Source organism: Sylvia atricapilla, chromosome Z, assembly GCF_009819655.1.
Source record: "Sylvia atricapilla isolate bSylAtr1 chromosome Z, bSylAtr1.pri, whole genome shotgun sequence".
In the NCBI taxonomy this organism is placed as follows: Eukaryota; Metazoa; Chordata; class Aves; order Passeriformes; family Sylviidae; genus Sylvia; species Sylvia atricapilla.
Window position 1 is genome coordinate 23,430,958 of NC_089174.1, and position 27,506 is coordinate 23,458,463.

Genomic DNA, 27,506 nt, shown 5'->3' on the forward strand with positions numbered 1-27,506 from the left:
TGGGAGAAGTGAATTGGAAGTTCCTTTTTCATGAAATTATGTCCTTCCATGAAAACCAAAGATACGTGCACCTCCTAGTTTCCTCTTTAACACAATCTAAGAAAACACTTGAGTTGTGGTTGCATTTTGTGTTCATTCGCTGTTCTGTGTCTCTCCCAGGATGTAACTTGGATAGCTCATGTAATGTGATCAGAACAGAGTGAAAAACTGGACCGGGAATTCGGACAGGCAAGAAAGGAGCTTGACAGCAGCCTGTCTCGTGTTTTTCTGTGTCTCAACTGAATCAAACTGCCATTTCCCTGATCTCAGACATACCAGTCCTTGGAGGTGCTGACCTCATGCTTCCATCAGCACAGGTAGCTGCAGGGACTGGAGTACAAGGGAGGAGGATCAGACATGGGTGTTTGAGATGTAATACATTTAACTGCTTGTAACAAGCTGAAAAAGCAAATCTGAAATGACATCAAAATCTTGGGCACAACAAAATTATTCAGAACAGATTTTTCCCTTTGAAATTTTGATTACAGCTGTAGTGAGGGACCCAGAACACTTAGCAAAGGCTCCTCGTGGGCACAGAAAGCATGGCCCAAGTCTGATCCTTATATTCCTAAGCCAGAAGCAGACATCAGTAGAGTCAGAAGAAGGAAGAAACACCACAAGATCAGACACAGACATTCCAGATTTTCTTCGTGTCATAGGCAAATGAAAGACTGACACATAATCACGGTTTGCTTTTTTGTTAATTTGGTTTTTTTTCTTCTGTTTTGGAAAAAATACACACACACCAAAAAAAAAAAAAAAAAAAAAAAAGCCAAGAAGAACTAACATGGAAATGTGAGGTAAACATTCCAGTAAAAGTAGAGAGGCTCCATTCTCTAAAGGAGACACACAGCAGTTATCACCATGCTAGAATGAGATGAAGAAAAATCCTAGAAACTGAAAAATCATTCAATGAAGCCTTTGCCCCAGTTCTAACTATTTTAAATGGGCATTTTTTTTGTTGTTCATCCCCAGCCCAAGCTTAATTGTCTTTATAATGCTTAGACAAAGTTGTTAAATTTTAAAATAGCAATTTTTGTATAAATTTGGTATGGCAGAATTTACAAAAAAATGCAGACTGCTACTACAGACTCAGCTTCTTCCCTTCCTTCTCTTCCTTTCCTCCCTCCCTCCCTCCCTTGTCAAGGCCCCTCAGGAAAAAAATACATTTTGGGTTCCAAAACTGGCTCCTTGGCAATGCCGATCTGAATGCCAAGGAATGCCGCCCTGGTGAAGGAGTGGTGTCACTTTTCCTTTGCACCAGTCTCACTGGTTACCTCACAAATCTGTGATGAAGTGATGAAACACTTAAAGCGCAGCCTCAGCCCCGCAATGGTGGCTGTATATCCCCATAGTCAATTCCTGAAGCCAGGTTTCACTGGGAGCTTTAGCTGAGCCTTTGGGAGGAATGAGGATCTACAAAGATGATATAGTCAGCTCACATGCTATCAGCTACTACTATAAATTTTGACATCCAGTCTCTCTACACTGCAGATCAAGGATGCAGACCAAGGATGTTGTTTTAGTTATTCTTCAATAATTGGCACAATCACCCACACCAGAACAATCAGGCTTTGATTCAGTGAGATGTTTAAGGACAGGTTTCTAGTCTGGGTGGTAACTGAAGTCCATTAATACTTAGGGAGCACTTAAGTAGCTCACTGAATCAAGGATGGATTTTTGTTTCTTGTTGATAGTATCATTGAGGTTAGATTCCTGATCGCTGTTATTTTAATAGGAATTAAATATATGCCATTACTTTAGATCCATGCTGAGTTTACTCAGATGAGAATCTGACCCAGCACTCCTTATGGTAAAAAAAGGTAAAAGTGATTTTTTCCCCCCCCAAGATATATAAATTCAAAACTGAGAAGAAAAAAAATTGTGTACAGATACCACGTAACAACATCAACAATTCCATAGATGTAGTTTCTCAGTGCACACTTTAAACAAGAAAAGGGTGTTGTTTTTTTTTTTTTTTCCATTTTGCTTTTAAAGTCTGACATAAGAATATTATAGCTGACAAAAAATCAGGGCAAACTACATCACTTCTTCATACAAAAAAAGTACAAAACATTAGCCTCTAACTAGACATAACATAATACTGGTCATCACAGTTAGACATTTAGTAACTGTGTGTCTTGGAGTATTTTACTGGAGGGTAGTAAAAAATAGCTTCGGCTGCCCGATCTCCCATCTCAGGTTACTTCAGTCATAGAGACAGAGTGATTCTGCAAAGACGAAAAGGCAAACACATGAATGTTTGTGTACAACAGTCTGGCACTGACATACCATACTAGTGAGCAAAAGCAATGGGAAAAACCCTTGCTTGTAAAACCTGCACTGGGGATGTGGTCAATAATTATAATTTAAGAAAATTATCTTGTTGATTTCTGTTGGACATCAACAGGTGAAGTCTAATCCCTACCTGTACTTCAAAATTTTTCTCACAGCTCATGATTATTTTCACTTGATCAGCCCTTCTGGCTACACAAGAGTATGGATATATATGTAGCACTTAATTTCTGGACTATAAACCCATAGAGATACACAGAGTTCTACAGATTTAGTGGAAAGTCTTCCAGAAAATCTTTGCCTAATCAAAATTGACTCTTCAATTAAGCAAAGTATTTCCGGTCATTAGAGACAGTATTTTCCCCTTTTTTTTCTAATTCCTCTTTTCAGTTTATTTCACAAAGGGTTTAACAAAAGTCACTATTGATCTTGCCATACATCATGTGTGACAGGCCATCTAATAAAGAAAGTATATTTTAAACACCAAATAAATTACACCAGTGTATTTTAGGTAACTTATAAACTAGTGTTTCTCCTTGTTCCCAGAACTTTTTTGCAAGTTGCATTTACCTATCTGTTTTGAAAGGACTGGGTATGATGCAGTTATGCCAACAGAAGCCATTTAAAGTTAGTAAAGTGTTTTTTTTTTTTTTTTTTTTTTTTTTTTTGTTTTTTTTTGTTTTTTTTTAACAGAAACACTATCAATATTGATGTACCCATTAGCTGTTTTTTGCAGGCTTGAAAGAATGCTAATATTTTCTCTTCTGATGACTTAGAGGTAGTTAATGTATGTTATTTCTTCTTATTATAGAAGACAATGAACAGTAATAAGGATAAAAAAACCTAACCTCTGTAAAATTTTTAACTACGGACTAGTGATTTATCTTCAGGAAAGAGTAAATCCATCATACATCCCAAAAGTTTTTTGGAATGTAATTAGGCAGAATTATTTTTTACTTTTCTGTCAGTTTTCTGTTCTTTTATGCCAAAGTTTGTGAGGCATCTGAAATCCTACTTCTTTAGCTGTGGACATGTATGGGGGCTGAAGATCTACAGTATTTAGTAGTTTCTGGGATAAATGCCTTAAAACAAATTGCCATGATGTAGATTCACTCTGCTCAGTGGGCTTGAAATGAGGTATGTGTAGTCAGGTACAAAACTACTTTTTACTCTGATGCAGCAGAAAATATGCTTGGTGATGGTCTGGGTAAGAGATTTACAGTACCTGTGCACTCAGTGTCTCCAGAGGACTTTCTACCCTGGGAAAAGCCATTAGTGGCATTCCTCGTGGGTCTTCAGGCTTTGGTTTAGAAGGAGCTGCATGACTGCCTTTAAAGTTATGGACAACACATATCCCCTGTGTAATGAAGAAAAAAACCAGAGTGAGGTAGTGTGTTCTATCCCCAGGAAAAACCTGGACAGGGAATTACTATGTGGGGCACAACTGAAGAATTTAACCTGGGTTTGGGTTCAAGGCATCATCTGTCTCAGCCTTGGACTGCAGGTTTGTTTACTGACATGGCTGGGCATGATGGACTGCCTTGGTGATGAACCATTCTCAGCCTTTTTACATTTCACACTGGACACAGCAGAGAATGCCTTATCATTCCCAAACCACAGAATAACCAAATGATGCCCTTTACTGGCCAAATACTCCCTTCAGACTCTGACTTTGTCACTTCCAAACAGTGAACACAGCTCTGTGGATGGCTAAATCTCCCTCACATCTGGACGACACCATTTAGCATCATTCCTGCATGCTTCTAGCACCATAGCTGTGGTTGTTTATCCCACATATCCCTCTCATATGCATGACTAGACTCACAGCATCCACATGGTGATGGATGCCAGTAAGAGCAGCCATGCATGCAAGTGGGTAGCTTGAGGACATGGGAAGAAAAAAAGGTTCACAGGAGGTGACATGTTTGCTGGTGGAGTGACTCCTGCAAGGAGCTGGCTGTTCCCCTTCACTGCCATAGACCCAAACAAGAAGCAGGCTGCAGCCTGGGTTGAGTCCTGTGCCAGCAGGATCTGCCACAGGGATCTGACAGCACCCCTCTGGGGAGACCCACTCTGAAATCTTTTCCAGCTTGAGACACTTGCAGGGTACAAGAAGGTCTGCAAGGTCAAAATATAGCTTGGGACAGCCTGTCACTGCCACCAGTGGGTACTGGAAGCACTGACACTGTCCTGGCCTGATAGGTGGGGCAACTGCCTCATGAATTGTATGGGTGAGATTTAAACTACCCTTTCCCAGCGGGAACCAAATTATTCACACTAAAGTCAAGGAGATTCAGGTCAGAAACTGTAGACATCTTTTTATCTGAAATGAACACAGGAATAAATTATGTTTGAAGGTCTGTTGTTGCTTTTTTAAGTATAGAATAGAAAAAAAAATCAGTGACAGGACAATCGAGATTTAAGAGATCTTTGATACCTAAACCCTCCTGATTACGGGGATAAAGTGTCTGTTGCTATGCAGTGGATACTCTTGAAGGATATTTTGATTAAATGGAATCAGGCATATTTCTTGGTAATAGTGAGAATGACCTGGACTGCTTGCTGTATGAGTAAATCCTCAGGAAGAGACCTCTCACAAACAAGACATTTAAACCACAAAGCCCAGAGGAGAGCCAGTTACACTCAGAGTCTGGAGAGATGCTCTTCCTAGATTCTGTTGGAAGGCCTTTGATATATTTTATTTTAGTATGTTTGGTTATCCTGTGAGTGGAGAACAATTTCAGCTTGACTCTAAAAGCTGCAAAGGGACGTAGTTTTATCTCCAAGGGAATTTATCCTGACCTTCCCTTCTATTGCACTTCTTTTATGGTCCGAAACAAAATGAAGAACCAGGACCACAGCTCAGAGCCCTAGAAAACACCCTATACCTCACATTTTTGCCAGACAGAAGGCACACAGAGTGGTTTTGCAACAGAGAGAAGGAGTCTCAAGCACATCCTTCTTTTGATATTGAAATCTACACAACCTTTTGCAGCATTTTCCAGAAGATTAAGTAAGAACATGTAAAGCAATGCAAATATTTGAAATATATAAAATATACAAATGCTACCAATTTAGACTTATCAATTAATCAACAATCAGTGAACCTGATTTGATATTAGGGTTTTCTTTGATAATGCTTTTAATTAGATGGGGTTAGAATTAGATCTTGCAGGCTACAAGTAATTCAAGTGATGACAATATTTTAGTTAGTTGTTTGGGGGTTTTAAGCTGTGGTATTTGTAAAAGGAATACAGAAGGATTAATGGACTTACCAGAAACAAGGCAACAGCACTCCCCAGCATGAAGCCTGCAATCACATCCGAACAGTGGTTCCGATACTCAGACACTCGATTTAGCCCAGTGAGGAAGGCAGCACACAGGGTTCCCAGACACAGCACGGGTTTGGCTAGCCTGCTACTCTTTGTTTTAATTGTGCTTGTGATGTACATCTGTAAGAAAGGGCAAATCAAAGATAAAAAGGGGTTCCATCAGAAACGTATCTTTCCCACTTGGACAAATCCTAAATCAGGAAGGATCTGACAACCTCCCTGATACTTTAAAAAAAAAAAAAAAAAAGGCTTTGGGAAATGGAGGAAGATATTTCAGGTAATTCAGAGAACACTTTTAGGAGTACAACCCCAATACTGATAAATGATGTGAAATATATTCTTGCATTTACATACTGGACCTTTTCTGAGCAGTTATGCACAAGCTCAGCTTTACTGATTCTGTGCAAGTACTGGTTTGTATGGCAAATAATCACTCTGAATGCACACGACTAAATGTTTGCAAAGGGACTCAGGAATTCATGCCTATACTCCTGCAGAAACTGTAATGTGCAGAAGATGGAGTGCTTGCGATCTGTATGAGCTAACTGCTCCAGTTGCCTAGGTATTAAATTTAAGGAACAGAGAACACTGAGATATACCATTCCAGCCATTTTTTCTGCAAGATGAACAGAAACACAGTATGAGAGAGGTTTCTTTCAAAACAAAGTTGATTTTGATAATATTCTGGAGCATGAAGTTTCACTGTTCTCCAAATATGTTTTAATAAACATGTTTCTGGAAGTTTGTTTGGAATTTTTTAATACATTCTGAAATAATTTTTAATACATTCTGAAACATAGTAAAAATGTGTGGATCACAGTTAGCAGCCTGTCATTAGTGCCACAGCCACAAAATAACAAAGATGAAGCAACCCAAGCCTGATGGCAAAGCAATTTATTAAAATCCTTTTCAGCCAACAAATATGTAAGCCTGCATGATTTCCAAAGCTTTGATAATTTCAGATGTTCCTGCTTGCTTTGTTTTTCACACCTGAACCTGACTGCAGCAGATGCCTTACCACAGCTAACAGTGAGCATTAGGCAGCAACCTCGCCCCAGTCTTGGCTGGCAGGTTGAGCTCCATCTATCACCAAAACTCATATTAAGGTTATTTGGAAACAATAGGAAAAACAATCATTGCCACTGCTTGAATAATTATCACCCACCCTTTCAGCCTATGCACTCCTTCCACTTAATTCAATTGAGCAGTAGAGAGTCAGATTGCTTTCCTGCTCCCTACCGAAGCACTACTCCTGTTTCCAGCATCCAAAGGAAAACCAATAATCTCTTTAAAGAATGCAGTCCTGCTGTGACAGCTGTGTATGCCAGCTGTAGGGAACAACCCACACATTTATTTCCTTACAGGTATGAGATGAAACTGGATCTTTGGGTTACAGACAGAGACTTACCATCTTTGTCACAGATGGTAAGTATCTGTAATTGGAGATTCACACATCTCAGCAAGAAAGTGTAAACTTGTAGTAAAAGGAACATTTTTAGCAAGGACGGTAGTCAACGATGGGAACAGATTGCTGAGGGAAAGCTGTTAAACCCTGGTGAGGAGGGTTTTAAATGAGACAAACTATTTTCCCAGAAGGTGAGCTCCAGTTCATCCCTAAGTCACAGGCTATGTTCAGAAATAACTGGGAGAGCCTCTCCACTCTGATCAGACTTCCCAATCACTGCAGCTTGATCTTTATTGTCCAGACCCAAAAGCCAAGTTTTTGTTTTTTTTTTTTTTTTTTAGGGTTCCCACAGAATTTAGAACATGGTTTCAGAGCTTTGTGGAAGAGACCAAAATCTCAGTCAAAGCCACTTACACTTGGTTTCCTACATACAGCAAGTGTTCTTGAAAATTTCCCACAATACTATCCATAGAATTAATTTATTTAGAAAACTCTAAATGTCAAAAACCAGAGAGGAGGAAAGAAGTGAATATAAAAATATGTCTAGAACATACTAAAAATAAACTACACATGATTTAACTATATAATTTGTCTGTTCAGCTTTTTTGTTGTGATCTTATCAGTATGCTCAAGCAATGTATTTGGCAACATGCGGTGTGTGATAGCAGCATCTATCCATGTGATTCCTCTCCCGTCTTTTTCAGAGGGACAAAATCATAGACAATGAGGCTTTTTTGTCTGCAAGTTTAAAATAGACATATACATATATATATGTGCAAATATATGCATGTATTTAGAACACGTTATAGCTATAATGAGAAAGGCAGAGTGGAAAAAAATTTGTCTTGTCCCTTCAGCAGAAAATAAGAATATTTGTGACAATTTATTTTCCTTAGAAAATCCAAAATTTCATACCAATATTGCAAAAGTCTGTGTCCTAGAAGTTTTACAGGTATTTTCTTTTACCATAGAGAATCCTACAGTAAAAGAAAAGCAGAACCTTTGACAACAATGCTCAGTGCAGCTGCTCATGTGCCAAGGCCTTGAATTGATCAGGGCTGCAGCAGGATATTTGCTGCAGTGTCCTCTGCTATTCAGCACTTCCAAATCTTGGAGGATTCATGTCCAGGTGCAGAGACCCATAACAGCTGACTTTAGACATGGGGTAGATTGTCGTGGTGCATCTCTTCCCTTTCCCTGGCTGCACTATGAGCTGAGAAATGCTCATTAAGCCTTGGCCTTGACAAACTGTACTGGACTATTGAGTGTAATATAATAATATACACTATTAAGTGTATCAGAAACACTGTCTGTTCCCAAGATCTAACAGATGTCTAACGAGCACCTTTTTTTTTAATGAATAGCCTTGGAAACTTACTTTTCTTGCCTCAATAACAACCCAAGTGGTTGTTACCATATTTTTCTTAAATGAACCTTCAAAGAAAGTTACTGAAATTGTGGCTATGATGGAAAATTACCATAACTAAAACCCACTCTATTGGGGTCCTCTAAACAAGGGTCCAAAGTGAGATCTTTCTGAACTCTTGACTCCCAGAAGATAAGGGGATAATGTATATGTCCCAAATGCTAAATAAATGGATGATAAATGGATGGCCAAGGAGCCAACAAGGACTTTTTCTAATAACATACAAGAATTGTTGATAATAACCAAGAATTGTTGTTATTAACATGGCCACAAGAAATACCATGTTTTGGCTGGAGTAGAGTAGGGGGGGCAGGAGACAGAGCATTTTTCTGTGACAAACAACTACAACATAGGACAGGAAATGGGCCTGGACTACAAGGTGGGATTAAAACTATCCAAGACCCCTGAAGCTCTCCACCTATTTCCAGAAAGACTGGAAGAATGGACTGTACATGATAATTAATTTACAGAGATAAATTATTATTACAGATTATTAGATTACACCATGTTTGGGGTGAGGAAACCTGCCCCATAAAATGGTATCTTCCCAAACCAGGCAGTGCTCCCAGTACCCTGGATATCTCATGGGCTGGGCCAATGGAGGTGGATCAATGCTGAAGCCAGGATTGACATCCCTTCAGCTGGATTCATGCTGGAACCAGGAATGGTGATCTCTTTTTCAAATCTTTTTTTTTTTTTTTTTTTTTTTTTCTCCCTCGGAAAAGGAACTTAAATTCACATAAGCACAAAGGAGCTTGCACTAGGTACAGTGACTGCCATCACTTCCTGTGATCATTCTGGGAGACTGATTATACTCCTTTAGATGACATTCTTATTTTTTTTTTAAGTATGGAAGCGAGGGCTGCCATCTATTTTCTCTTTCTCCCACTTTAGGCATACAAGAGTATTCATTTCCACCTGTAGAAATCTCTTCAGAGATTGCCTTTAGATGGTGACAAAGAAAAGTCTAGTTGATTAAATATAAATCCCAGATTACAAAAAACCCCAAAAACAAACACCAAAAAACCACAAAGTCAAACCAGTCATAGTGGGAGTGTTTTCAGTAGCAGAGAAAGGAGTGAGTACAGATACACCTGCATAGGATACTTGAGGTTCAGTCAAGGGAGGAGACCCTCAGACCTCATAAGACATCTATAAAACGACAACCATGTCTGTGCTGATACCATTCTCCAGCCTCCTCATGTTGTACCTGTTCTATTTTTCTTGCTCCATGACTCAATTCTTCAATTCAATTCTTCATGCAAAACACTATTACTAAGCAAATAACCTGTGTTATATGTTCAGTAGGCCACATTATTCTGCATATTAGATTCAGCAAGAGACTTCTCAAAAAATTGTGCACAGCAGTTATTAAGCAAAGCTGGATATGAGCAATGCATTTGTTGTGTAATGCTTATGTTACTCCCAGCCGACAGACAAAGAAAAGAAGAGTGACAACATTTTTAGTTCTAGAAGGTGAGTTCAGGCAGAGAACTGGGCTGAAATTGGGCTGTAGGCCGAAATGCTTTAAGGGCAAACTTTCATGTCCTTGTGGCTCAGAATGGCTTTCATGTCCTCGCTCCATCTGACATCTTCCTATGTGAGAAGTGCAGGCCCATAGCAGATACTCCTGCAAAACTAGAGCTCAGAAATACCTAACTATTTGTGTCCTAGGCTCAGGAAGGAGAAACAGCATTACCCTTCTTCAGCTGTAGAAGTCAGCCTGTTGTAGAAAATTTGCCTCCCTAGGAAACAAAGGAGGGTGGGCAAGGAAAGTCCATGAAAGGATGTAATTAGCTTAGGACCAAACCAGGACTAAGCCTGACCCTGAAACTTCCACCTAAGAGTTTATCATGGTGCCAAAAACTGCTACAACCATGCTAAGTATATTGTGATCTGTATTTCACACATGGTTGCACACTGTATAGAAGTAATGCGCACAAAATATTACAGGCTTTCCAAACAGTTCCCAACAAATCCTGGGCAAAGAAGTTACAGTTTATTTCTCCATCATTATTCAACATTCAGTGCAAACAAATGGATATTGAAACAGCAGTGGGTAAACTCTTCATTTTAGAAGTAATAATGGGATTTCTTTCATCTGCTACCAAGAGCACAGGGCAAAATACTCAGTAAATACTCTGTCTTTAATAACTTTAAGGCTTTTCTTGCATACTGATGACCAGACAGACAGACTGTGACACTACTCTTGAGAGTCAAGCTATAGGGAAAGAAAAGACCTAGGTTAATGCATTTTAAGATCAGAACCAGGTTAAGTCCTTGGATTGTTACAACAAAACCAAAGTTTTCTGCTTTGTTAGTAAGACTGTTGGATCAATTTTCAAGAATCACAGAAACTTTACTCAGAGAACATAAAGAAGCAGTTGATCTGTTTCATCAGACTTCATAATTTACTTCCTGTGTCAGATGGGGTACATTTCTCTGTGGTAACAATAAAATTCTGGCACTGACTTTTATTAGAACGCTCTCTGCAATGTGACTGCAGGTCCTAAACAAGGGAAGCAAAATTCTGCCTAAGTTCAGACCCCCACTGAAAGGTGGGTCAGAATTTAAATTTTAAATGTTCAACAACACATGGCATTTGAACAAATGTATCAATCTAGAAGCTGTTTAAGGATCAGCTTCATTTTAATGCTCATGAGACAGGGGCAGGGAAAAGAGAAAACAATGAGAAAATCAGCAGCAAAGACAAGTTTAAGACCTCATGCCTCCACATGCAGTGCCTCTAAAGCAATGAACATTCCATTTTCTTATAGCAGGATTAGTAAAATTGAGAGATAAGGGAATCTTCCCCTACTGATAAAGAAAAAAGCTGCCCCCAAAACAACCTTTTCTCCAAAAATCCACTCTAAGAAAAATGCCCCATCTAGATGCACATACAGAAACCTCTCATGCAAGTCAGCAGTCATCACTTGGCACCCACCGTGGCATATAAAGCTGCGTAGATGCTCAAAGCAGCATGTTTGGATGGAAAGGATCTCCTGGCCTTTTCAATCACCTCCATATCCCCAGTGCAGATATTGCCGTTGTTTATGAACTGGCGGTGGGTCTGACAGTCATTTCCAGTGTAGTTGGGTTTACATACAGTCAGGAAGTAGGGAGCCAAGTTCCCAGTCACAACCTGGCCAGCATTTACAAAGATGTCAGTGGCAAAAAGTCCAAATGCAAACACTCCTGCGAGGAAAGGTTAAAAATAGTGATTATTGAAACAAGTTTAGAAAATATCACTATACCTGAGAGGGAGACACATAATGAGAGTAGTATCATGTACTTACAACAAATCTGTGACAAAAAATAGGATCATTGCACCTGAGAGCAGTGTAGTGCTGAGACACAATACTTCTCTTACCTAACATAACTACCTAGGATTAAGAACCTCTTGGATTTTGACTATTTGCCACCTTGATGTTGAAAGTTTACAATCCTGACCTAGCAATATTTGGCGTGTACTTTTGGAAGAAACCCAATGCTTTGCTATGGAAGATAGCTGCAATTCAACTCCTGTCACTAGGAGCATATAACCATGATCCTCTAAGATGAAGTATTCGCTTGAGCACAGGAACTTTTCCAGGGTTGTGAAGCATCTCTTGATCAATACTGCAGTTGTCACATCCTTCACTGACTCCTCTTGAGTGTTATCAATACCTGCTACAGCTGCTACAAACATATGAGGATCTTTCAGATGCATGTAATGCCTACATACCAAAGGTACAGAACAGCAGGTTTGCAAAATTATCAAACCCAAACATTCTGAAAAATTTAATCAGCTCTCCTCTTCCCTTTCTCATCACTAAGGTTGATTAAAGTGTAACAAAACCATCAAACAAATAAATACTGACTTCTGATATTGGAATATTTAAGGTCATACAGTTTTGCTTTCTCCCCTCTGTAGTTCTGTAAGCAAAAGTCATTAAATTATAAATTATCTGAGATTGTTATATATTTAAATATGACCAAGAGCTGGAGCTCTAGAGAAAGCATCTTAGGAAAGCTGTGATAAAATCTGAAGAGCCGGCACCACCGTCATTATAACATCTTCATTTCTTTCTATACTGAGTTTAAAAAAATATTAAAAGGCTACTGTATTCTGAGACACAAAAAATATGAGGGACTCAAAATAATGCTGCATGTACCGACAGTAACTTAAAATAAAACTGTAACTAAAATGCATTATTGTACAAGTGTTGAGTGGGGTTTGCCTGTGCCAGTCGGTCAGAGAGATGGTTTGGTGGCACACATCTCTCACTGGCGTACTGATGGGAAGAGCCCTGCCCTTGGGCAACAGCCTGGAGGGCCTGCAGGACTGCAGAGCTGTTCTTCTTCACTTCCCTTCCCCAAGGTCAGCAAGGAGCATCACACAGTAAGATGATTTTGGAGGTTGAATGTATTAAGTGTTCTACATGTATGTTTATTTTTATTTACTATTAATGAACTGGTATGTGATCATGGATTTAAAAAGCCAGTGGTGGCCAAAGTAGGAGGTTGCCTTCCTCTGGTTTTAGGCTGCAGGACTGGCCCCTGTCTTTTCAATGGTGTGACAGTTTCCCTCCCAATTATCTTGCTAGATGTGTTTAAAAGGAGAGAGCACAGAGACTGCTCCTTTATTTCCCGTATCCCTCTGGTAATATTTCAAATCCATGGTTTTCCACAGCAGTCAGGAATTTCTCACCTACATTAGTCAGTGCACAAACTAGTTCAAAGGAAAAAGGCAGAAGGGTATCTTTTCAGCCTGGTGAAACAGCTGAAGTTATGACAGAGATGAATCTTGTTTTATGTGTTGCACTCTGTCAAAATTTTGATTTTTTTTTTTTTTGCACAGGTTGCTTTAAATAGCAACTTTCTGATGTGCAAATTACAGGGAATGCACTTTTATCATGTAAGTACAAGCCAAGAACCACAAAATTTCAGAAAAAGCTCATGGGCTATGCAAAACTATTTCAATCTCTAAGAAGTGCATATATACAAACTGACTTCTCTCCATTAAGAAAAGACATTTTAACACCTGCATTTTCTTAATATTTGGTAGCACAGAAAGTGCTGGCCGAAACACAGCTGCTAAAGCCTGCGGTAATCTGGAGAAGAGCAGAGCAATCCATGGCTGAAACCTTTATCACATTCTGACTGTGGTACATTTTGGCTGCTGCAGTTCCTCTGTCACAGTTCTGCCAAGCTGTGCTCTGTGAAAATCACAGCTACATGCACCAGTGAGTCTGACTGGCAGGGATGTGACCCTTGCAGGCTGATTATATTTCATTTCTCTGGAGATTTGGAGCAAGGGTTGGCTGTAATTGATTTAAAGGTTGTAATGCCAGTGCATCTGGGCAGTGCTGGACAATCCCAATCCCCTGATGGTTTTTCTAGCTCAGGAATCCATCTGTTCAATGGATTTGTTCAATGACCTACAGCAGCTAAACTAACTGACCAGCGAACAAAAACATGCTGTGATATATGATGAGACTGCAAGCTTTTTAGAGGTGGACAAATTGCTCTGAAAAGCTTAATGTGAAGGGCAACTAGCCCCAGCTCTTCAGGATCATACAGCTCACGTTTGGGATACAACGTCAGAGAGAAAGAATTGGAGAAGACGCGCCTCTTCCAGACTTTGACACTCAGGTGTAATGGGAGATGGGGCCATCCTGCTCAGCAGCAAGTGTTTTATTTCAGCGTGCTCATTCTGGGCCAGAAAACATGGGGATGAACAGTAGGGCAGAACTTGGCATATGCTGAGAAAAGATGGGAACAGTGCAAGCCATATTGGAAGCAGACCTACAGCTGCTGACTAGCAGAAAGGATGAAGGTTAATTGCAATTAAATAAAGCAAATCTTTCCCCTCAGCCACTCATGTCACATAGTCTGGCTGCAAAAAGAGGCCTTAAAGAAGGAGCAGAAGCTATGTTTGAAAAGGCCTTCCAACTTTTTCTCACTGTCCTGACTACTCTCAGCTGTGTTTGTGTCTCAGGAGCAGCCAGAAAGAGGAGTCTGGAAAACAAAACAATAAGCAGAATGTATCTGGGAGAGATACTAGCTTAGTATAAAAGAGGGCAGACTGTACTCCCTGCTACACTCTCAACTGCTCCAGAGTCCAAGAAAACAGAGATCAGATTTTAACATATCTTTACCTCCAGTAAGAAAGACTTCAGACAAATTAAATGTTCAAGCCAAAAAGAAGAACAAACAAGGAAAGTCCTGTTGAAAAATGCTGAGGGTGGACAAAGTGAAGCTTGACTTTCCAGGTTCATCTCACCTGAACTAACATTTGCCTTGGCAGAAAAGTCTAAATATTTATCAGCTTCAATTCTGAATGCTCCATTTTTAATTTCTCCACTTACACCTCCAGCTCAGTGTTTTCTAATAGAGGCATCTGCTGTGAAGAAGAATCCGGCTCTTCTCACTCACTGTAGCTTCAGTACAACCCTCTGCTCTCCCTGCAATTCATATTCAAGCTCTCTTCTTCCACCCTGAATCTATGTAACATCAATCACTGCAGCTGCCTGTTGATTCTGTGGAAACTCTCGTTATTAGAGGCATTTAAAATGCCACTTGAAAAAAAAAGACCAAATCACCACCACAACAAAAATCAACAAAATCCCCCTTGGGACTTGTAGAAGAGAAGTTGAAAAGACTTGTCATTGGGAAGAGACAAGCGAGAAGCCAGTGAGTGGAAATGAGAATCAGGAAGTAGAAGGCTTTATTAAGGAAAAATCATTAAACCCTTTAGTAAAGTGACAAAAGAAACAATACACTGAAGGGGTCATGAAACATCAGAAGCTGAGCTCTTCAGTAACATATAATCATGTTTTCTACCAAGAATATTTATTTTATATTCCTCTCTGTCCCAGTCAATTATCTGAATTTGTCACTCTCAACCTAACTTGCATGGAAGATGTTAATATTTCACATGCACACTCATACTCACCTAACCACTTTCCCACTTGTTTTTTAAGAAATATTAGATTTTCATTGGAGAGTATCCCTGAATGGACTCAGGGCTCTATGGGAATGCTGATCCTCAGCCCATCTCTGAATGTTCTGCTGTAAGAATCCTCAGCATTCAATACAGCCATACATCTATCGTCCTGTGACTCAGACTCTGCTAAACCATCCTTCATCATTACATCTTAAAGGGTGATTTAAAAGAGACCTGTATCATTAATTTATTTTACAACAGGAGATACGGGGGTTGCAGAGGAATTTATTGTTCTGTTGCCATTGCATAAGGAACAGGCTCAAAATCAAGCGTCTGAGCACTCATAACCTCATTCTAAGATTGGCTTTAATCTTCAACTGAAGACCCCACAAAGTTCACTGCTCCAGGATCTACTACCTCTTGAGTCTGCCTGCTTCACCTGTGGGTGTCCTGCCTGGATGCTGTTCTCCCCAGATGTAAGTAGAAGACACATGATCACCATGCCAGAAGAAATTAAGTTCCCAGTGCAAAAGTAGTCTGGAGGCTCAAGACTCTTCCTGACAGATGCACAGGGTATCTTCCTTTCTTACTGCTTCCACAACCACCAGTTTTCATGAAGGTAGTTGCCAGCTCAGAGCCTGGCATCAAAGAGAATAATATGAGTTGATTTGTCCTCAGCACAGTGACTTGTTCCACGGCTCTTCTGTGATAACATATATGGTAGTTCAAGCTGCTGCAGCACTTTCGGTTTAGGGCAACACCCTCAAATACAGCTTGAGCCCTATGGAATGACAGCCAGTTAATAATAGAATGTGCACTGTTTCACATTGAACTTCAGATGCAAGGCAGAAAGAAGGACCAGGTCAGGTAAGCTGTTAGATGCAGCTGCTTCAGGGATCAGAGCTCTGGGGTATATCTATCCTATTACAATAAAAATGTTTGTATAGATCTTGTAAATCTTTATTTGCCAAACTAAAGTCTTAATTTGCTGAAATAAAACCTAATTTAAACACTTAGTTGCCCACTGTGAAGTGTCACTATGCTTTAGATTAACTTGTCAACAGAAGCTGATCTAGACCTTTTGTTAAAGGCAAATTTTGCATATCTGAAGTAAAGGCATACTTTAGGCATACTGGTAACAAGCTGATGAAGCATGCTGAATTCTAGATAACTGGACTAGAAAGGGGCTACTATGGATGTTATCAGCCCTTTGCAGGTAGACAACTTTATCATGTGGATTAGAAACCTAATATAATGAAATGCAACACAATACATACCACAGTCACGCTGTCAGACTGGGTCAGGGAGGTCTGAATCCCTGATCCTGGGGGTATGATAGCAGCTGTACATAAAAAGACTAAAACTTTGACTGAAACCATTCACTAAAATATTTTATAATTTCTGTTTGCAATACAAAGGATTAAGTAGGACACAGAAGCAAATGCAAACTGCAACAATGTTAACAAAGTGCTGAATGTGAAATCACAAGACAGAATAAATACACAAAAGGCTGCGTATGCTAAAGCTGGGGAGACAGGGAGAAGAGCCAGAGGCCCAGGAAACAGCCACCCTTACCAATTACTTTCTCAAAGATTCAGCATATAAACACCAAGTTTTGGCATCAGAAATTGATAGAACTTCTGGGAAGGATGGGGAGAGGAGGGAGGAGAGAGGATGTACCTCAAATAAAGCAGTGCAGCAGTAATATATTAGAAAAAACTGTTCTGACGCAACTGCATACCATTAGTTTGACCTCAGAATCTTATAAAAAAAAGTCTGTGAAAGCATAAAAGATAAAGAGGAAGATGGAGCAAATTGCAGCATATATTAAAGTCTGTAAAAGTTTCCAAGCTAAGCCAGCTTTTTTTCACTGATAAAGATAGTGGTTTTCTAAATATAGGAAACATAGCAGGTTTTACCAATTTAGGCTGTGATTCAGGACTTGATACACACTGCAGCAAGGTGAGAGGCAGTATTTTGCCACAAAAGCAAATGCCTATCACCATGAAGGATTCATGTGTGGGCCAGGAAGCAAGAAGAAATTGTGGTTCTGCTTCATGTAGATAAAGAATCAGGGACTGATTTAATACAAAGCTCAACATTCAGAGTCATGACTAAACTCAGGAGGAGAGGCTCTTAGAAACAGATGAGTGCTGAGACCTTGAGGAAAACAAGGAGAGAATCAACAGAGAGCACAGTAAACAAGACCAGAAAAAAACCAAAAAAGAAACATGCGGCTTTGTTAGCATTCCAGAAAACCTGTAGTTTGTTTTGCTCCACTTTCAAAGTGAAAAAAAGTCCTTAATTCTGTATACATGAAGGAAAAGTGCAGAAAAGCTCAAATCTAGTAACCAAACCCAAAAGATTCAATGGAGAGTGTATTACAAGGGTCCTTGTCTTTCACAGGACCAAAAGACAGTTTGACGTTTCCCTTTTTGAGTCTCTTTCCTGGCAAAATATAAATGAACATTCAGTGAAGTATCTAGGGCTTTATGCTTGTTTTGTGGAAAGCACATTTAGGCTACAATTCTTAAAATTCCGTCTCTTCCCAGCAGCTTCTGTTACAGAGTTAGGGGGGAGAAAAACCCTCTTTGCCTTCCTAAAAATTTGGACCAGAAACTCTAAAAAGTTCTCCATTATGTGCCTTACAGGGCCCAACAGTAGTGATCATTTTTCCTGATACACGAGAACCTAGTCATATTGCAGTATTTTTCTCATCTTTTTGAATAATATAAACTGTGATGCCTTATAAGGCAATTTTCCAAGGACTTAAGTAACTGCTTTTTGTAGGTACTCATTAGGACTTGCTCCAACATCTGGGTACCAGAACTAAACTGTCAGCAAACTTTTTTGCAACAAGCCAACTGCTTTCTAGGGAAGAGAACTGACTTGCAAAAGAATTTAATTCATCACCTTTGTAACTTCTAGCCTTAAAGTTTATCAAGAGAAGGCACACACAGAGAAAACCATGTACAAGCAACCTGGTTGTCTTTGCACAGCCAAGCACCTGGGAAGCTTCATTTTGGAGTAGGCAGCTGAATGGAGCTAACTTCCATGGATCATCCAGATAACAGGGTACAGCTGCTCAGTCCATACCATATTTTCAAAACACAGGTGGAATGCAAAATGAAAGACACGCAGTTATCTTCAGTTCCTTTCATAAATTATTTCATCCAATAAATTCTACTTCTCTTGTTTCACTGCAGAAACAAGAGAAGGTTTCAGAAAAAAAAACAAGCACACAGTGTAGCCTGACACAAGGCAAAGATTTCAAGCCTTTTCTAATAGTATAAACTTCATTTTTCTCAGGAAAACAAATACAGCTGTAAAGCCAAGATTCATTTTCCTAGCACGGTTTATGTCCTACTACTCTCTGGGAGTCCACTGTCTCATTGCTACCCCTGCCTTTTCCACCAGACAAGAAACAACAGCATGAATGTTTAAGAATAAAGCTAACTGTAAAAAACCACACTGAGCAAGTACTTAGCCTCCATGATCTAAGGATCTCTAGTGCTGATCTTGCAGGCAAGAGTGTTTGATTGAGACTTCTCAAAATGTCAAATGTGCTGGAATTGTCAAAAAGCCCTGAGTGGCCCAGTAAGTCTTAATGGCCATTTGCTGTCCATCAATATATCCTGGAAGTTATGTAAAATTCAAGTTCAAGTTCAAGGTGAAAATTTTACTTTTAACTGCATTTCTATGTTTTTTTGTTCCCACCAGCAGCACACAGACCAGGCATGAGTAACAAAACACAGGTGGTTTGCTTCCACCTCCATGGTGGCAGAAGGCACACTTCACTCTCTACTTTCCATGCATATAGCAGGAGACCCAGGAGAGGTGAAGGAGAAGGAAAACCATGGTTCTTCCTCCTTTTCAGCACATATTTGCTGATGAGGAATATGCTAGCACAGGGTAAGACCTTCAACTCCATGCTCTGAGGAAGTACCCCTGCCTGCAGCCAGGGACGTGCTCCATGAAAGCAACACAAGACTTGCCACAGCAGACATTTTCATTCCAGGTAAAGCTCAGAAATTCAGCAGTGACAGGGAAGAAGCACGCCAGATACTTTCAGCTTTTTCCCCCCATTGCTTGTTCTAAGTTACACCATGAATTTGGGTTCAGCTGTCTATCAGAGGCAGTGTGTGAGGGTGCTTCAGTTCTGAGAGTGCACATGGAGGGCAGTGCTGTGATGCTCTGCGGGGAAAACTCCTCTTGGCCAGTGGGGAGCCATCGGAGGAGCCACTGGCCCACGCCATCAGCCAGACATCCCATCCTATGCATGAAATTGAGACTCATCAACAGTGTGATGAAGGTAAAGCGGTTTGCAAGCACCACATAAAGCAACCTCCAAATGGTTTAATGACAGAATTTCATTTCTCAGCAATTAACTCAATGAAAACTCTAACAAAAGGAAATACAATGAAAATAATAATATTAGTTTGAAGTGAGCTCTGGGCTTTTTTATGCTGTGCTCAGCTGAACATTATGTGGCAGAGCTATGGATGTTAAAATTAGAGCTGAAAAGAAAAATGCCAGATAGATGATGAGCTGGTGAGGACAAATTTATAACTAAAATGGGTAGCTCACATAAACTAGCAATGATGGATTTATTCATCCAACAATTTGATTGGTATAACTTTTCTTTAAGGGTCTAAAAAAGCATTAAGTTCAGCAGAATATGATCTAAACCAGCTCCAGCCAGCATGATATGGCAAATTTTGAAAGTTACCTTGGAAATCCTGAGGGGACTATCCCTCTAAGGTGGAAGATGCCTGCAAAGATTTCACAGCTTAATTAATTTTGTTATGTACTTTGTCAGGGTGTTTCATCCTGATTTGGTGCAAGCAGGGTTTGAGCTTGCAGTGCACAGGATGCTTACCTATAAAACGTATTATTCTTCGAAGCAGTGGGTTCAGGTAACAGCACTCTCCAGTCAGAATAGTTTTCTCTTGAATAATGAGTGTTTCTCGAGTTGACTTAATGAAATACATGGATATCTCACCAATAAAAATCTGCCAAGGAGAGGGAGAGAAACAGAAGGTTAAAAATTACCTGAGCAGACATTAAAACATGGCTGACTAGTTCCACCCCACAGACAGTGCTACACAGCCGTGTGTTTTGGGGATACTGCACTTGCACTGAGGGGCTCATCATGACTGACAAACACCCAGCTCCCATCCTGGAGAGGGATCATTCCTGCATCCAGTGGTGCAGAGACCCAAAGAAGTTGACCACCACTCAGAGGGTGGATTGTGGTGGTGCATCTCTCTCCCCTCCTCTGGCTGTACTATAAGCTGAGAAACATTCATTAAGCCTTGGTTATGATGAGCTGCACTTGGACTAAGCCCTTGTTGAGCATATCAGAAACACTGTCTGTTCCCTGGAACTCTGCTGTCTAATGAGCACCTGTTTTTTCACGATCAGCTTTGGAAACTTATTTTCTTGTCTGAATAATAACTCAAGTGAAATAATATTTTTGTTGTTGAACTTTCAAAAAAAGCAACCAACTTGAATTGTGCCCACATGTGGAAGATCACCATAACTAAGGCAAACTCTCTTGTGACCCTCTGAAAAACAGTTCAAAGTGAGATCCTTTTTGAGCTCTCAATTCCCAGAAGATAAGGGGGTATGTGTATGTCTCAAACACTGATAGCTGGATGGCCATGGAACCAACCAAGGACTGTTGGCAATAATAGACCAGGAATGTTGGTAATAACCAAGGATTGTTGTTATTAAAATGCTGTGAGAAAGAACAATATTTGACTAAATGTTCTATTACCAAAAATGAAGTTTCCACAGTACAACTGATCATGATGTTCGCTATACTTATGTATTACATATTTTTGTATGATCTGAACATTCATGCTTTCTGTAAATCTAATAGCTGCTTCCCATAGGAGTAGGATCATTTTTCCTCAAACACTTAGAAGTAATTTAGTTCTGTTGCACTGAGGCCTGTCTACCCTCACTAAAGCTAGACAGCATTTAATCACAAGCTGTAGAGACAATGGTGGTCCACACACAATGGAAATCTCTGAAAATATCAGCTACCATGTTCTGTCAGCAGGCTTTAGAAGGAGAAACTGGGACTCTTTTAGAAAGACAGAGTTTGTAATTAAAGTCTTTAAAATAAAAAGAAAAAGTGGAAGAAACAAACTTTTAAGGGGGAGCATTCAAAATTATTAACTTAATACATTATTACAGGACAAACACAAGAGAAATCCATAGTGTTAGGGAACAGTCACAGAAATATAATACAGAACTGTACACACACATAGAGTGTCACGGACACCCAAAGTTAGTATAAATGTCAAGAAAGTCACCTTAGCTCACTCTGACTCCTGGAATGGTGTGTTGTTTCAAGAGCAACAATTTATCCTTACTAAGCCAGATGAAAGTCCTTATTGATTATTGACATTCAAGCCAAGTATGCTCAACCTCTTAATAATTCTACCCACTGATGGCAAGAGATGCTGAGCTGTAAAACACATGTCAATAATGGCACCTAGATGGGAGCTGCACTGAAATACTGCCTTTATCCCGTCTCACTCCATCTGCTCTTAACAGAATTGGCAAGCAGTTCAATAAGCTCAGCTCACTAATGACAGGGCTGGGAATTAAGAAAAAGACAATCTACACTAAAGCAGTTGGAAAGTGACACTCTGTTTCAAAGCATTTATTATTTGAATTATTATAATGTTCAGAAGTTTGAATTAATGCTTTGGCTCTCTCCCTGCCTGGGGCTGTACCTACACACTGAGACAATTCACACCCTGAGGGAATTCTACTCTATGAACACAGGAGCTACTCGACTTTAAAATATCCTAAAGTTTTCAAATACAAGAGTCTTAGGTATAAAACATCCTTACAGTCCTCCTGTAATAATACATCCATCTTTAAAGTTTCTTTACATCAGAAGTTATTGGAGTATTTTCCCGCTTTAATTCCCATCTTTATTTCTATAAATCTACCTGCCTGGCATACTCCTAGCAACTCCCACGTGCATAGATTAGTTCCACTGAGATTTAGGAGGATTTTGCCAGGCTGTAAATCTGTTCAATTCTGCTCCATTGATTTAAGCAGGATTATCCCAGATTTCCTACAGTATAGCAGCTCAAAATTTGATTTTTAAAGTGAATACTGCCTTCAGTTTAATGCAGAGTTTAGGTCTATGGCAATAAAGCTGTGTTTCTGTAGTGATACAAAGTGACTCAACGTAACTGGACCGTTCTTGTCATGTCATTTCTGGCACTGAATTTAGTTGCTAAAATTTGTTTTCCTAGATGCTTAATATGGGCTCTCTAGAAAGTCAGCCCTGCTGTTTTCTAAAAAATTCAATGGGCAATTGGACACCTGATTTCTGAAAGCTAATCTGTCTATATGCAGCTGCATGTGTTCTGAATAGCTCTCAAAGAACTTTTTTTTTTTTTTTTTTTTTTTTTTTTTCCCCCCAGGTATTTGAAATCAAGTAACTCCACTGGTGGTCATGATTTAAACCCTGATGATGCTGCATGAGCAGGGTCCACATCTAGTCAAGTAGTCTGGCTGGTCTCCCAGAATCAATCACAGGCACTACTGAGTACCTCGCCTCCCGCCAAAACAGAATCAGCATTCCAGGAATGGTTACAAATCTGTTCTATAGCTGATATCTAAATACAGATTCTGTCTAAATATGAGCGGAAAAAGTAAACAGCCAGCAAACTGCTTCTATTTCCATTCAGGAAAACAATGCAAGGTTAATGAATTTCTGCATCATACTTGCTTAGTTAGACAGTAGAGATGTCAGAAGAATTGCACTGGTTTGAAAGCACAAGTGATCTGCAGTCTGGCACGTTCTAGGCAATAGGGAAGCAAACATAGTGCCCTGGATGTGTTTTTATTCTTGGTTTCCTGAATGCAATAGCAGCTTTTCTACACTGAGGACATATTGCTTGAGAACTCTTGTTCACATTCCATTTCCTATTACTAGCAGGTAAAAGTACAATGATGACCCAAAGCCCCAGTATGAATTAGAGTACCTATCCAGCAGTCATTTTTCTTCTGCTGATTACAACCTCTTCAGTGAGAAAACTTCTTCAATTTTCCCTGCTTTCCCATTACTGGCTGTGCCACCAAATACTTGCCCCTCAATGTTCAGTTCTAAAAGCCCTCTGCTATACAAGCTTTACTTATTTCCTGGCTCATCCTGACCCAGCAGAAAATAAAACTATGTCTATTTTCCTTTTCAACAGTCCTTTATCTATGATAGTCCTTCAGCTGGCATTTTCAGTGAAATGTCTCATCTTCCCCTTTCAAGTTCTCAGCACAGCATTAGCACCTGATACTCCCCGGACTCCTGTAGACATTATTGTCAGTTCGTAAATTTAATTATCAATTTAATCAACAAAATAATGCAACTATTCTTTTAAATGGACATGGACTTTTTTCCTATAGAACCTTCTGATAAGCTTACACAAAGGATCACTTGCACAAGTTTTTTAAAAAAAATTTTTAAGAAAAAAAAGTAAACATCAAGGATAGGATAAACTAAACTAAACTAAACTAGGAGGATAAACTAAAACCATCTAGGAATGTGTCTGTAGTATGTTATAAATGGCTATTATAAAGTTGGCTTTTCGCAGGATGTGATTGATGGCTTTGTGGTAAGGATGTAGGTTTTTATTTTCTGCTGTTAGTGGAGAGGATTTGGCATAGTGGTAGTAGTGATGTGGTGTGCTTGAACTGTCTGTTTGGCTGGGATAACATCCAGTGAACATGTAGGGGGAACCCTGCTATTGATACACCAACTATCAGCGTCTGCCATCCGAAGGAAGCATGGACCGAGGCCCAACCTGAAAGTGATAATGAAGACACAGCCAAGAAACACGCAGCTCTAAAAAGGCGGACCCAAGGAGGGGCCATGCAAAACAGTCCTTGGAATATGGAAACTAGTTCATGGAAAAATATGAATATTCAACAGACTGATACAACAGAAAGGGTATTTAAAGAAAGCCTGTGAAATAGCAATTTGTGGACTTGGCTAAATGCCAAGTCACCCGGCCGGTTGTACTTTGCTTTTTTTCCTTATCTCCTAATTGTCTTATCTTTTTATTAAAGCCTATTTCTTAAAATCTACCAAAAATTGAATCTCGTTTTTCACAATTTGGGGACTCGTCCGGGATGTATCTCATCCCTAAAACCCCAGGAGATTCAAAGCAAGGGAGGCGCCCCGCCTGATTTTTGGAGGCCCAAAACTTTGTTTTTCGTAGTGAGAATTGGAGATTGCAGGTAAACACCCGAAGAGATAAGCAAGGAGACGGAAAAACAAACAAAGTAAAGAAAGGGGAAAAGGCTCCCTGAAACTGCAGTATTTTTCCTCCATAAAAATCCTCGTGCACGAAGAACCTAAGAAAGAAAAAGGACTGTAAGTATCTCTTAGGAGAGCGGGATAGGGGGTCGGTGTGTGTGTGTGAGATCCTGGCTGGGCACCCCAGACTGGTGAAACGAGTATAGTAGCTTCCTATACTGCAGTACCGTGCTCTCGCGAGAGGGGCGACCAGTACAAAGGCGAAGCGAAAAGCAACAAGTGAAAGTGACCCCCGGGTGGCTGGGACAGGGTCCCAGAGAGGGGTTGGACCCCTCGAGTAGGGAGCCCATGGTTTTCCTAAACAATCCACTGAGAAAACGGGATAAGTGGGGGACCCCAAAACATTGTCGGATTGAAGGTTGGGTAACCTAAGAGCATCCAAGTAAGTGGCCAAATGCATGCATAACTTTTTGCCAAATTGAGGATAAAAACACGAAAAGGGCTAGGGTAAGAATCAAGATACCGAGGTTTTAAAAACCAACCAAGTTGAGAAACACTAGAGACTCAAAAAGTGTAATAATCCAAGAGCATCTGGAAGTTAGGTAAATACCTATAGGTAAATAATAAACATCAAAAGAGGGTACCATTTTTCTTGTTGTGTCTGCTTGTGTTGTCTTGTTGTGAAAGAGGGTGAGCAAGGAAGGTGTATTGAATTAAATAAAGGTGAATGAATGAATGTAAAAATACCAATCTTTTTATGTTGTCTTTGTGTGAGTGAATTGTATGAATGCATATGTAATATAGATTGTTGAAGTTGAAAAGGAATTTTTTTGGAAGGAAGTATATAGTATTGTGCTACTGAGATAAAGAGTTTTCTGTGCCTTGTGGGGAGGGGAAGGTGAAAAGTAGTGTTCAGGCTGCTAGGGAAAGCAGAGACCAAGTGATAACGAACTAAAATACTTAAAATGAGACAGAAAACTAGTAAAAATCAAAATTCAAAAATAAAAAAAGGAAAAAAAAAGTTGGCAACAAAAATACCCCAAGATAGCCTGTTGGGGGCTTTGTTAGCAAATTGAGACCTAAATCCTTGTACAAAAGAAAAAGACAAAATTAAGATGATTCAGTATTGTATGATTGAGTGGACAAATAGAGAAATAAGATCTGACCATGTTTATTGGCCTAAATATGTTTCCTTTGAAAGGTGGATTTGTCAGGCTTTAAACATATATATAAATTCAAAAGAATGGTTTAACCCAAAAGAAAAAGAATATGCTGCCTGCTGGAGAAAAGACATGGATCCCACAAGGATTTTTAAAATATCTAAAACCCCACAAACAGAGCAAGAAGAGAAAAAAAAGAGAAAAGGGCTTAGATGCCTTAAAATTTTTGCCTCCCTCACCTCTGCCTGCTGCCCTACCTGTCCCTGCTCCCGCACCATTTTCTCCCCCGCCTCTGCCGGCTGCCCCAGACGTCCCTGTTCCCCTGCCGGCCGCCCCCCGTATGTGGCCATCCCACCTGCCCCAGCCCCGGTACCGGCTGCTCCAGCGCCGTGGCTGCCCAACCGTTCCTAGTGAGATATTAATTTTAAAGAATTAAGGACTTTAGTTAAAGAATTAGACGTGGACTTGCTGACGTAGACTTCCCTTTACATTTTGAAGAATAAAAGACTTTAGCACGTAGACTCCCCTTTTACTAACTAGACATTGCTGAGGTAAACTTCCTTTTTTTAACATAAGCCGGATTTAAGGAACTGATAAATCAGGAGACCTGTCAACTTAATCAATAGACTCCAAGAACACAATGTGATCATAAATCAGATAGTCTTGAGAAAACAGGATCCAGGTGTCACCAACACTAAAAGGTTAAAAAGGCAAAGCGAGGAAGACGCATCTTACTTCATCATTTTGAGACCCCCACCCCCTAAAAAGGACCACTGACCCATTTCAAAGAACAAACTACGCATGCTTAATTGCTTTTTGGCTAGTTACCATATGGGGAATGGGATGGACCAGAGTCATGAATATGCATTTGTGTTTTGGGTATTCAACACTTTTGTACATAAAAAGACCCTGTGATCATCTGTAAATTGCGCGTGTGTATTTGGGAGCTATCCCTCACGCTGCCCGGCGTCGTAATAAACATACACTTTCTAACTTCAAACTGTTAGAGAGTCTTTGTCCGTCATAGTTGGATATTGGTATTAGATCAATATCCATATTTTTTTAACAAATCACTAGCTGCCACGCCTGTGTTTGCTCCAGCGCCGGCCGCATGCTCGGGGGTCGCTCCCTCAGACATGCCGGAACATGTGCCAACCCCAAGCCCGGCGGCATGGCCCGGGTTGGCAGAGGCTGCACTTCATGTTGGAAAATATCCTAATTTTATATATATATATATATTTATTTTATAACTTTACTTAGTTTTCACAGAATCACAGAATGAACTAGGTTGGAAAACACCTTTGATATCATCAACATATGTTTGCCTCTGCCCAGGGGGAAGGGAATCAGAGTTTCTTTCCAGGGAATTGTTCCATCAGGTGAAGGCCCGATTAGCTTAACATCTCAACAGTCTGGGAGCAACACAGAAGACACACAAAAAGTAACAGCCACCAGCGGCCATCAAGGGCCATTAATAGACCATCAATTCCAAACAACAGCCTCTGGGAAAGGATAGAAAAGAATGAGAACCTAATTAGCATCACAGGTGAAAATATCTGTAAGCAATAGGAAATCAAATATGAAAACTAAGTAACCTGGAACCAATGAACATTAAACCAATGACTATCTATGGGT

The 27,506-nt window shown here is 39.9% G+C and overlaps 1 protein-coding gene across 1 annotated transcript in view; it reads right to left on the reverse strand.

Moving 5' to 3' along the window:
• Window positions 1–1,880: 1,880 nt before the first annotated feature.
• PLPPR1 (phospholipid phosphatase related 1) overlaps window positions 1,881–27,506 on the reverse strand; it is a 108,726-nt gene continuing 83,100 nt past the window's right edge. The window contains exons 4-8 of the mRNA XM_066339268.1: window positions 20,305–20,437; window positions 11,442–11,692; window positions 5,610–5,786; window positions 3,560–3,691; window positions 1,881–2,270 (exon numbers count right to left, since the gene is read on the reverse strand). Coding sequence (XP_066195365.1) covers window positions 2,238–2,270; window positions 3,560–3,691; window positions 5,610–5,786; window positions 11,442–11,692; window positions 20,305–20,437 — 726 coding nt within the window. The 3' untranslated portion in view covers window positions 1,881–2,237. The remainder of the gene's footprint in view (window positions 2,271–3,559; window positions 3,692–5,609; window positions 5,787–11,441; window positions 11,693–20,304; window positions 20,438–27,506) is intronic.